Genomic DNA, 12,984 nt, shown 5'->3' with positions numbered 1-12,984 from the left:
GTTTCCCACTGCGCTGGAGGGACTGGGTTGCACTCCTGCTCTCGACATCTTCATCGTCCTGCCTTCTGAACGACACCCCGGGTGCCAGAATCGATCACCGGCGTGGTTTATGGCAGGGAGACCCCCTTTCTCTGCTACTATTCATTCCTTGCATCGATCATTCGCGCAATTTAGCAGCAACAGCCCAAGTGCTATATATTTTCAACACTTGGTGCTGTATTTTAGGGCTGCCCAAAAGGAAATTACAAAAAAAATTAGAGTTGGGCAGCTGTTGGAGGGCGTTTTTTTTCCCTCGTGCCCAAAATTAAGGCTGCTATTTAAGATGTTCTTAGCTCCTAATTCTCAACTGCACAATACTTCCACTCCATACAGTTGAGTAAACAAATTACATCTGGTACATCAATTAGCGAAGTCAAAGAAAAGAGACCTACATACAGCTTAGGATCATCCAACACACCATGCCCATACAACAATCAGTTAATGAAATATGCACTTTAGATATTCACACATCAATGGTACTACTGCAACTGCATTCCTCAGAAATTACTTTCGCCACCAAATGTAGATGGGGGGTGGACTGCGTCATATGCCGGAAATTCCTGTCAGGGTTCATGAATGTGAGTAGCTTAACAACATACGAAGAAAACATGGATAAATAAAAGCAGCATGGCTTCTCCATATCTGACTTAAAAAATTCAGCATGGCATTAGAAAAGAGAGTTATGGAAGCCTCCTTGATTTCTCTCCTTCGTTTTATGTTCTTCTACAAATTGAAATCATATATCAAGCGCCAAATTTTACTTTTGTGTGTCTCCTACTTCGATTTCATCCATTTCCAACTTTCTTCTCTTCATCCGCATGATGATACTTAAATACAATATGGCTAATGGCTGGGGGTTAGTACACAGAGCTAGCCATCAGAAATACCAAAACACTAATTATCTACTAGTACCTCTGTAACTATATATAAGACATTTTTGCAGTTCAAACTGAACTGCAAAAATGTCTTATATATAGTTACGGAGGTAGTACTGGTGACCCAATATACCAGCTAGTAATATTACATCATTTTTCATGAATGGCATGGCAACATTAGTACATTAAGAAGCACTGAGCAGTATCTGCATTCTGATGTTATTGTTAGGACAAGCTACAAGCCTACAGCCTGCTTTCACAGGTCAGTCCTCCAATTAGCTGTGAGGAAAGAATAAGATGCTATGTTTGGCAAAGGCAAGGATCTCTAGTAACAAAATGTTGGCAACTTGCAGCAACATCAACAATAGGCTAATAGACATAATGGTATATCCCAATGACCCTTGTATGCGCACGGCTGGGTTCCCTAGGGGGTGATTTGGTTAAAGGTATAACCACATGCTTGTTTTATGAGAGGTATAACCACATGTTGACCAAATTAATTTGTATTGAGTAAATTGCAGCATGGTTAAACTTGCTTACTTTACTAAGTAGGGCCCTAAACTCAAAACTCGTTTCAAGTCCTCAAATTAAATGGCTCGACCAGACCCAGAAGCTGTTTTGCCAGATTGACATGACATTTCTTTCCCGTCTCCCACCCTTGTTCCGATATTTTGACAGACGGCTTGGGGATGCTGAATTTTGAACAAGCTGTCATGGCCACTCATAAGCTTGATAAGCACGAACTGGCGTGGCCACAAGCGAGCTCGGGCTGTGCTGACATATTATGCAAGGGAGCACTGACCACACTCTTAGCAGGTCACCATCCTGAGCACGAAAGATCAGGAAAAGGTGCTTCTACCAACCGCAATTGCCTTGAACTTTATCGTAAGCAAGATGTCAGATCGCATTGAAACCAATTGACGGCATCTACCAGCTATCTAGCACATGCATGTATATATGAATGCTTCATCAACTACTTTCTTTCAAGCTGCTTACTTGACCAAATCAAGCCTAGAAACGAGCATCAGGCGACATGTTTACCAAATGGACTGAGTGAGATTTCCAGATGGACAATGAGCAGCCTACATTGTCCTGATGTATGGTGTGTTGCTGCCCCATGGCATGCACTTCAATCCTACAGACCATGGCCAGCACCCACAACTTATGCACCCCAATCCAGGACAGTAATGGCCACATCGCCAATCTGCCCGTAGTTAGGCTACAAAATGCCCCTGCTGCCATTTTGACAGATCGCTCAGACTCCAGCTTCCTCAACTTGTTTGATAAATATATCTCAACAGGCAGCATAACTGCATAAGGGGGGGAGAGACTGGGAAGAGATACCAAGGCAGCATTTTGTCATGAGGGAGTGCCATGCCACCCTGAAAAAACCTGATTTTGGACATGATTGAACAATTTATAGGCATTTGAGACTTTGCGGACCTACTAGTTTTTTAGTTTTAGGACTTTGCCTGAACTAAGCATGCAAGTTCAAGTACCGGTATGCGATTTACTCGTTTGTATCAATAGGCATGTTATATGAAGCTTCCTAATCGTATCTACCTCTTAATATATGTTACCTTCAATTAAGAAAAGGTCTAGATTCTAGAGTAGGAAGTATGTCAACATACCTGTGGTGCTGGTGCACACTGAGGCACGGAATGGATATTTGCATGCCCCTCAATCTGACTTGCTGAAACACCAGTACCAGGATATTCCTGGAATAGATGTAATGTGCACACAATTTATCATCATATACCTAAATACTCCCTCTGTAACTTGATATAAATCGTTTTTCGACACAACGATAGTGTCAAAAAACGTCTTATATTAAGTTACGGAGGGAGTAGATAATAAGGTACTCAGTAATAATTAAGAATAAAGCACAAGACTCAATGGTAGGACTTCTACCTGGTAGAAGAAAGGTCTACCAATAGATGAGTTTGTTGCAATATCTTCTGTTGCAAAATACTGATTTTGATTTGGTTGGTCAACAAAAACTGACTCGGCTGGCGGAGGCAAAACCACTTGTTTAACATTTCCTGCAAAACAACATAGTGATTTTGTTAGACGCATGCTACTAAGGACTAAACAAATTACAATTCATGAGAAGCAAAAGAGGAATTACTTGAATTTTTATCTTGCTTAGATAACTTTTTTTTCCTCTTCTCAGCTTTACTTGCATCTTTGTCTTTTCCTGAGGGATGTATATGCATCCTTTTCAGTTCACATACACTTTCCAATGATTTTTCTCCATTTTCAAGCACGTCAAGAATAAGTTTTCTTGTATCCTGATGACCTTTGCTCTTCATCAGCAGATCATAAACAAACCACATAGCCCGGTTACGATATGCAAGCACAGCCTCTGTGCAATCTTGTTCTGGAGACTGGTCACTTGGAAATACATAAGTCCCTTTCCTCACATATTTTGTCCATCGCTTTAAAACATAACTTTCAGGAATTTTATCAAGATTCTTGAGACCAAGTGCATTCAGTGCATGCGAACAAAGTATGCCCATCATCTCAAATTTTTTGCAACTACAGCTCAATTCCATGGTAGAGGTGTCAAGGAAAACTATCCAAACTTTTGGACTACTTTGCATAATGAACTCAAATCTATACAGTGTTTCACTGCATTGCATTTCCTGGTATGAAGTTCCAGTGCATCCGTCTAGAAACTCTGTTTCAAGAGACTTGTAGACTTTATGTGTGTAAACTTCAGCAGCGTGTTGCAAAATACTATTCTGCTTAACTGAACACTCTGGGGAAATTTGCTTGCACTGAATATCGTCTACAGATTCATTTGTACGCCAACTCCCAACCAGTTTATCAAACTCAAGAGCAAAATTAGTGGGTGAAGTTGATTCATCAGCAATGCTGCCCAGCACATTGTGTGAACTAAAATTCCTATCCAGTGATCTAATACCACAATCAAATGCAACCTTGTGAAGAGCTGTGCACCATTTATGCCTCTGCTCAAATAGATCAGTGAGCCACTGGTCATCCTGCAAATTATGCTCCTGACGCATCATTGCCCATGTTTCCTCAAACTCTGCTTCTGACTCGCAATCTTTCATGCATTTCATGAACATGCTATGAAATGTTCCAGAAGCATTTGGTGTATCCAAATGGGCCTGTAGGTTCTTTTCGATATGCCACTGACAAAGACAATGGCGTGTCTCTGGGAGAATGACTTCAATTGCCTTTGAGATAGTGTCATTCTGATCAGTAAATATTGTTTTAGGCGGACAACCACCCATTGACTCTAAGAATGATTTCAGTAACCATTCATAGGATGTCACCGACTCATCTAACATAAATGCACAGCCAAACATAACATTTTGCATGTGGTGATTAATACCAACAAATGGGGCACATATCATATTGTACTTATTGGTACGATATGATGTGTCAAATACCACAACATCTCCAAAACAGTCATAGTCAACACGGCTTCTACCGTCTCTCCAAAAGAAATTGGTCATTTGGCCTTCTTGGTCTACTTGCACATCCCAATAGAACATACCTTGTTCAATTGTTCTACGCTTCAAATATCCTACAAGTGCTTCGGCATCCTCTGGTTCAAGCAGTGCGTAACTTTGGATGCTAACCTGACTATGGCATTCAGCACCATCATCATGCACATGCAAACTGTCATGCATCGATTGGATTTCAGCATTCACCATTGCGTTCAGTGTACCGGGTTTTGGAATTGAAAGGATCCTCACTGATCTCAGTAAGTGTATTTCTTCAGGCGGAACCAACTCGTGATTATGCTCAGGAATTATCTGAATAACTCGCCACTGACCTTCGGAATCAACTCTAAAACGGACCATCGCTTTGCAGTTAGTTCTGGTCTCTGGCTTATTAAAGTTTGCCTCAGTAAGCTGCTCATCATCCTTTAAACCTTCCTTTGAGCAGTAATAGTCTTTCGTTCGAATAACTTTGGTCCCTGTAAAGTAGTACTGCTTTCCCTTTCGCACACTAAAACCCATACGGTGCCCATACTCACAGTACAGCCTGTAAGCTTGTTCCTCACTATACGCAACTTTAGTGCGCAATTCTTCAGTAAACTCCTCCCGGCTTGGTATAACAGAATTATTTTCCTGGTCTTCTTCACTTCTCACAGAATGTTCCTCCGTTCCCTGTTCTTGGCTGTCAAAAGCTACTTGAGCGCCATTTTCAGTAGCATAGATGATTTGCACCTGTCCGCTCTCTTGAGCTTCATGCTCGTCGTCTCCAACATTCTCCAGACAGATCGCGTCTCCATCAATCTCAATAGGGACACTAGTACCTTCCATTTCTGCATCATCCACCACAAAAGGAAACATATTGGTCACATGCCAAGCAAAATTTAATTAGAGATAAAGTCAACCATGCGATACAACAAATTTAAGGATGCGTCAAACATAAATGAGAATGAGGTACTGACATACTAGAGTACACTAACTTTCGACTTATTAAAGGTAATTAAGGCATGCCCTCTGGAAACTGAACGCAAGAGCCCAAGTGAACTATACAGTCGTGCGAGTTAACCATTACCTACAGTTATCCAAGCTGCTGTCACCACATGATGCACACAATCCTTAAGCCCTAGAACATCAAATATGTTGCTTATCATAATCATAACGCATACAGGTAGACTATTTTCCAAGCTTTAAATTTCCAAGATTTACAACATATTCCATTCTACCAGGTTTGCATAGAACCACTATATTGAGGTTCTCCAGTGCAACGGAATTAATGTTATTCAGCAAACAAACCGCTATAAGAATAATCAAAGCCACAATTAACCGGATGGACGGGAGCACCTCAGAAAGGGGAAACTGGATTGATCTGTACCAGCAAAAGAAAACAGCCTGGAATAAAATTTGTGAAGATTTTTTTAGCAGGAATTAAATTGGAAAACATATAGCCCCCCCCCCCCCCCCCCCCCAACCACCACCACCAAACCTGGTCTAGCTGCACCACTGGCCCTCATCTACTCCGTGCAAATATAAGTAGAATCTCCTCCAGTGGTGGAACCAGGGTTTTCAAAATGGCACACGGAATTACAATTTATTTTACTTTGTGACATACAATATAAGACATGAAAGTTTACACTAACAGCAAGGAAACTACAAATTGTTCTTAGGGCCTGTTCAAATCACAGCCAAAGCTACCATGCCACAAAATAGGATTGCCCAGCGAAATTGATGGCTGTTTGAACTGGTGCCAAAGAGTTGGCTGGCCCGGCACAGCCACCGCGAGACCATGCATTTCTCGCCAGCACACTAGCAAGCCAAGGGTGCGGTGAACCTTCGCCAAATATTGCGTCGTACACTGCCATCTCTTCCTGGATGGGTCCTGTGTAATTATCTGTTTCTTCATCATGTGGTCCATGTTGTAGGATAGTTTCATTATTTTAGAGTGTAGCTGTTCAGTGGGCCCTCATGCGATTAGCAAGTACTCCTACAAGTCTCCGCTCCTGTACAGCAACTTCCACCTGCACCAATTACGCACCATTGTCTGCCTCATTTATTTTCTTGTTCAGACATCTTAGTTTTTTGTAGGAAACTGTATCTTACTTTCATTTTTTTTCTATATATCTTATATAGACAACCCCCACTACAAGTCATTAAATACCTATTTTGCTGCACGTGTGTGCTTCCACATCACCTTAATTACTAACAGCCGTTCGATCTATATTGTGTGAGCTGAGGCACCGTTGGATTCAGAAGCAACTTAGGCCCCTTTCCCAACCTTCCTCACTTGGACAGTAACCTAGGTGAGACTCTTCGCAGTCCCTGCATTTCCGTTCCAACATTTATTCAGCCTTGATTCTCTTCCTCTTCCCTACAAATTCCACTCCCAGCCTACAAACCCACGTATCAGTTTCTAGTCCGCACATCGTCAGTCTGGCAGCTAGCTCTGTGCTGGATTAGGCATGTGTTTCCGGCTGGCTAGCACTGTCCATGTACGCTTATATTTTCTTCGTGTATGCAGGAACAGAGGCACTACATTTTCTTAACATTTTTAGATTAGAAGTACGTATATGTCTCTGAATATTCCTAAGACTAGTGTAGCCCTCACATCTCAACTGGTTGCAAACCAAACATAGGTCAATTTTGCCGAAATTTTGGATGGTACAATGGCTACAATCCAAACAAGAACAACTTGCCCTCACTTTGGTCATGTCAACATTTCGGTGGGGCTAGTATAGGAGCTCAAACCAAACATACCCTTAGTAACAATAAAATTTTCTCTATTTTTCAAAGATCAGCGTATTCATGAAAGAATCCTAATTAAATTTGACTGAATGCTGCAATGAATCAAACAATTAACCATCTTCTATTGTCAGCTGGAAAGAGGGGAAAAAACAGAAACTGAGAAGTCAGAACACTCACGGTTAGGCCGGTGGATAAATGTTGGCCGGGGTGCTACCGGTGGCACATCAGCCGTCGCGGTGGACGGTGGCCGGCGCACGCCGTGCCTATCGAAGTACCGAGGAGCCGAGGGCGGCGTGCAGGCTCGGGGGCGCGGCACCGAGCGAGTGGTAGCGCGCTCACTTGGGGCCGTGCGGGCAGCGTGGCGCCCGGCGCTCGGGGCGGCGCTCGGCTCCGGTCGAGAAGTCCGGTAGGGTTAGCAGCGCCTGGTCCAGTCTGCTTTGTTCTCGGTTTTTCTTTTTCTTTTTAGCGGTGTCTGCTCTGTTCTCCTTCTTGCGCCGCGCCGGGATACAAGCAGGCCACTGAGTTCGGCTGGTATCAGGCATTCGAGCCCATTTTAACTTGGTTTTTTTAAACACATGTAACTTTATTCGTACTTATAACAATTACAGGTATACTGATTTGGATCTAAAATTCAAGAAAATACAAAATAACTACTATGATTAAAGATTATAATAAAATCTCCAGAAAACATGTTCTCTGCGGTACCAGTTTTGACTAGAAGAAATACTCCAAAGACTTCAGTAAAAAGGTTTTAATTGGACTAAAACAACGATGTTGTCACTCTTTTACCCACACAAACATTACCAATAATGATTTTTAAAAGCACATTGAGTCGCTCATCCAAAAAGATGGGAAGCCTTGTTCGATGAACATACTTGGGCCGGGGATGATCCCCTAGGAGTGCAGGCCGTCGAATCACTATATCTTCATCATGGTGTCGATGGAAGATTTCACTCTACAAAGAATCAGACCAACAAATAAAAGCTTGACACAGCAATATAAACTCATAGATCCGAATAATTAGATTTGCGAAGATAGAAAACTCTCTAACCTTATGGTACTACCAAAAGAACGATAGAAAATTTATTCTCACAAAACTATGATGATCACTAGACGTTGACGAAGAACATATAGGTCTTGAAGATCCGAGGTCCTCCCCTACCTCTTAGCGACAAGATGGCAGCCAGAGGAGAGGGGACTTAAATTTCTCACATGACGGCGGTGGCACAAGATACCCTCCTTTTAACTTGTTATCTTTCAAGCGTGCCACAACTTTCCAAAGTGATATTTGGCCCAGGTAAGGAAGCCTTGGTTGGGAGCTCCTGTCCGGTGCCTTAAGTGCCCAAATAGGGTCTTGGGCCCACGTGCCTCCTATTGTGCGCCGGCCCAAGAAGCCTGGTTGCTTGATTGCATTTTTTTGGGTCCGATCTTATTGGACTAGTTGCAGTTATCAAACGTCCACTTGACAACATATAAAAAATAAAAAAATGAATTTAAAACCTCACGGATTTTGGAATAAGTTCACGAATTTGAAAAAAATCATTGAATTTGAAAAAAGTTCATAATTTTTTTAAAAAGTTCATCGGATTTGAAAAAGGTCCGTAATTTTTTTAAAGGTTCATCGAATTTGAAAAAAAGTTCATCAATTTTGAAAAATAGTACATCAAATTTGGAAAAAAAAAATCATTGACTTTGAAACAAAGTTCATTGATTTTTTTAAAAATAATCAAAGTTGGAAAAAGTTCATCAATTTTTTTAAAAAAATCATTGAATATGGAAAAAGTTCATTGTTTTTTTAAGTTCATCGAATTTGAAAAACTTCGAGCATTTTGAATAAAAATATAAAAATGTAAAGAAAAAGAATAAAGAATAAAGAAATATAAAAGGAAAAAAGAAAGAAAAAACCAAACAAAAATAAGGGGCTTTCTACAAATCGGAGGCTTTCCACGAACTGGGAAACGAAAAAAGGAAGTAACAAGTCACGAGCGATAGATCGTCCTAGTGGTTCCTGTGGTTTACAATAGAGGAAGAGATTGTGTATTTGATTCTGGCCGGGCAAAGGGCCGGCCCAACCAGGAGGGGAGGTGGGGGCGTGCTTCCGTTTGCAAATTGTACTAAAGGCACCAAATAGGAAATACCGATTGGGCATAGAATAGTCGCCGCGCCTTTCAATAGCTTTTTCTAGCCCGAAGGAATATGGCGCCTTCTGCTATATGCAACATTGCGAGTGACTCGTGGTGACACTCCCTCAGACTCCCTTCGTCCCATAATACAAGTATAAGATGTTATTACAGTTATGGGATGGAGGGAGTACATTTGATCAAATAATTGTTTTATATAGTAGGAAAATAAATGGTTGACTAACACAACATTTTATCAATGATAAATAATGTCATCAGAGAGCTAGTGTTTGGTGCTTTATTTATAAAAAGCGGGTGGAAAGTCTTTTTGGAGAGGTATGGTGGTTCTGTGTGCGCGTGATAACTATTTCTCACTTATAGTGAGTCTACCAGTACTCTCACCAGAAGGAATCCCTTAGTGGATCGGCCCCGTCGCATGATTTTCTTTGGTCCTTACATTTTGTTTTCAGTATGTTTCTTCGGGTTTTCTGTGTTTCTTCAAATATTTTCTTTAGTTTTTTCACTTTTTCTTACAGTTATTTCTTTTCGCTTTTCAGTTCAGTTGTACAGTTTTATGCATTTCTTTATCGTCTTTCTTCAGATTTCCCCCCTTTTTCTTCTGTTTTTATTTTTGGTTTTCTGTTCGCTTCTTTGGTTTTCTTGTGTTATTTCAATGGTTTTGTTCGGGTTATTTATTTATTTTTTCACATATGTCTAAAATTTTCAGTACACAATGTACATTTTACATATACTCATGTAACATTTTTTTGATACACCTTAAATATTTTTTAAATGCACGATGTACATTTTTGAAAAATATATTTTCATATACATATTAATCATTTCTCAAATACATGTTGAACTTTTTTTGAATGTCACAAAACATTTTTTAAACTACACGAAAAATATTACACTGTATAGATGTACCTTTTGAATTGAACAAACATATTTTAAAACGGGTGAATATTTCTGAAATGTTAGGTACATTATTAATAGTGCAAAAAATTCTTTTTGAATCACGCAAATAGCTTTTTAGATTGTGTAAACATATATTTAAAATTCCAAAATTTTGTTTTTGAAACACATGAACATTTTTAGAATAAAACATACAATTTTAAATAGGACAAGATGTAAGTATTTTTATTTATGAAACATTTTTAAATGTCACGTAAATTTTTTGAATCGTGAAAAATATTTATTTTCAGTTATGCAAACTTTCTTTTACATTGTATACAAATTTATTTAAAATGTTGCAATCATTTTTTGAAACAAGTAAACAATTTTTAAATGGCTCTTACATTTTCTGAACTTTCCCCGTTTTATTACAACCATGAGTCTTATACAATCGATCGGATCACCACCGTATGGCTAACAGGCGATTACTAGCGATTCCTGCTTCATGCAGGTGAGTTGTGGCCTGCAAGCCGAACTAAGGACTGGTTTTTGGAGTTAGCTCACACTCACGAGATGTACAAAACATTGTTTTTTGAATTACATTATTTTTTATATTACATATTCATTTTTAAAACGCCACAAACATTTTTTTAACATGTGAACATTTTTTAATGTCACGTTCATTTTTTCAATTCTACCAAATTTTGTTTTAATTATGTGAACAGTTTTTTAACATTGCACAATTTTTTGAACCTGTCATGTTTTTTTAATTTGGGAAAATATTTTTCCATTTTAGAAATATAAGTAAAAGTAATAAAAAAAAGGTTAAAAAATGTGCGCTAGGCCATTCATGTGGGGCGCCTGAGGCGGGCGCACCTTCCGTCTCGCTCTTCCCAAAAAATAAAATCTTCGCCTCGCTCTAAGCGAGACAAAGCAGCTCCTCGCTTCAGCAAGACGGAAACCAATTTCAGGTTAGCATAAGAAAGATAGATAATTGAACACACAACACAACATTTGAAGATTTCACTTGTTCAGTTTGGTGCAAAATAACACACCACTTTAACAACTTGGCAATAAGTAAGCTTTTATCAAATGTTACCTCTCATTGTGACATACACAAATAGTGCAAACAGAATAATAACTACAAGTCGTTTGCATGCAATACCATCTTACAATTGTGGCATGCTAATCAAGAAAAGTACTATTGCACGAGATCTAATATAGTGGCTTCAAGGGATAACATTGGTACTATTAGCAAAAGAAGAAGAAGCAAGCAAGCCATGTATCCTAGACCAGACTCTTCGCAATTGGAGTTGATCACAGTGTACATAGTCTTGGCCAGGCTTTGCACGACAGAGTCGGAAATGTTGGGAAACGCAGTAATTTCAAAAAAATTCCTACGCACACGGAAGATGATGGTGATGCATAGCAACGAGGGGGAGAGTGTTGTCTACGTACCCTCGTAGACCGTAAGCGGAAGCGTTATGACAACGCGGTTGATGTAGTCGTACGTCTTCAGATCGACCGATCCTAGTATCGAAGGTACGACACCTCCGCGATCTGCACACGTTCAGCTCGGTGACGTCCCACGAACTCACGATCCAGTAGAGTGTCGGGGAAGAGCTTCGTCAGCACGACGGCGTGATGACGGTGATGATGAAGCTACCAGCGCAGCTTCGCCTAAGCACTACGACGATATGACCGAGGTGGATAATGGTGGAGGGGGGCACCGCACACGACTAAGAGATCAAGGATCAACTTGTGTGTCTATGGGGTGCCCCCCTCCCCCGTATATAAAGGAGTGGAGGAGGGGGAGGGCCGGCCCTCCTATGGCGCGCCCCATGGGGAGTCCTCTACTCCCACCGGGAGTAGGATTCCCCCCTTCCCTAGTTGGACTAGGAGTGGAAGGAAGGGGGAGGAATGAGGAAGGAAAGGGGGGGCGGCCCCCCTCCCAATTCAGATTGGGCTTGGGGGGGGGCCTCCTTTGCTCCCTTCTCCTCTCTCCCACTATGGCCCAATAAGGCCCATATACCTCCCGGGGGGTTTCGGTAACCTCCCGGTACTCCGGTATATGCCCGATCTCACCCGGAACCATTCCGATGTCCAAATATAGTCGTCTAATATATTGATCTTTATGTCTTGACCATTTCGAGACTCCTCGTCATGTCCGTGATCATATCCGGGACTCCGAACTACCTTCGGTACATCAAAACACATAAACTCATAATACCGATCGTCACCTAACGTTAAGCGTGCGGACCCTACGGGTTCGAGAACTATGTAGACATGACCGAGACTCATCTCCGGTCAATAACCAATAGCGGAACCTGGATGCTCATATTGGTTCCTACATATTCTACGAAGATCTTTATCGTTCAAACCGCATAACAACATACGTTGTTCCCTTTTGTCATCGGTATGTTACTTGCCCGAGATTTGATCGTCGGTATCTCAATACCTAGTTCAATCTCGTTACCGGCAAGTCTCTTTACTCGTTCCGTAATGCATCATCCTGCAACTAACTCATTAGTCACATTGCTTGCAAGGCTTATAGTGATGTGCATTACCGAGAGGGCCCAGAGATACCTCTCCGACAATGGGAGTGACAAATCCTAATCTTGATCTATGCCAACTCAACAAGTACCATCGGAGACACCTGTAGAGCACCTTTATAATCACCCAGTTACGTTGTGACATTTGGTAGCACACAAAGTGTTCCTCCGGTATTCGGGAGTTGCATAATCTCATAGTCATAGGAACATGTATAAGTCATGAAGAAAGCAATAGCAATATACTAAACGATCAAATGCTAAGCTAACGGAATGGGTCAAGTCAATCACATCATTC

At 40.9% G+C, this 12,984-nt stretch overlaps 1 protein-coding gene across 4 annotated transcripts; it reads right to left on the bottom strand.

Annotated features, from left to right (window-relative positions):
• Positions 1-336: 336 nt before the first annotated feature.
• On the bottom strand, positions 337-7,643 carry LOC109765303 (protein FAR1-RELATED SEQUENCE 5). 4 transcript variants are annotated; one of them, XM_020324100.4, is made up of 5 exons: positions 7,301-7,643; positions 3,043-5,217; positions 2,826-2,956; positions 2,546-2,632; positions 337-599 (listed from the first exon to the last, which is right to left on the bottom strand). In XM_020324100.4, exons 2-5 carry the CDS (start codon positions 5,213-5,215, stop codon positions 537-539), a joined length of 2,454 nt encoding a protein of 817 aa, XP_020179689.1. In that variant the 5' UTR covers positions 5,216-5,217; positions 7,301-7,643; the 3' UTR covers positions 337-536. The 4 variants fall into 4 exon arrangements, with proteins under 4 accessions (XP_020179689.1, XP_073355879.1, XP_073355881.1 ...); XM_073499778.1 differs by lacking the exon at positions 7,301-7,643 and adding an exon at positions 5,457-5,556; XM_073499780.1 differs by lacking the exon at positions 337-599 and adding an exon at positions 730-882.
• Between the last annotated feature and the right edge of the window lie 5,341 nt (positions 7,644-12,984).

Source organism: Aegilops tauschii, chromosome 5 (assembly GCF_002575655.3).
Source record: "Aegilops tauschii subsp. strangulata cultivar AL8/78 chromosome 5, Aet v6.0, whole genome shotgun sequence".
Lineage (NCBI taxonomy): Eukaryota > Viridiplantae > Streptophyta > Magnoliopsida > Poales > Poaceae > Aegilops > Aegilops tauschii.
This window is presented reverse-complemented; position numbering and strand designations above follow the sequence as displayed.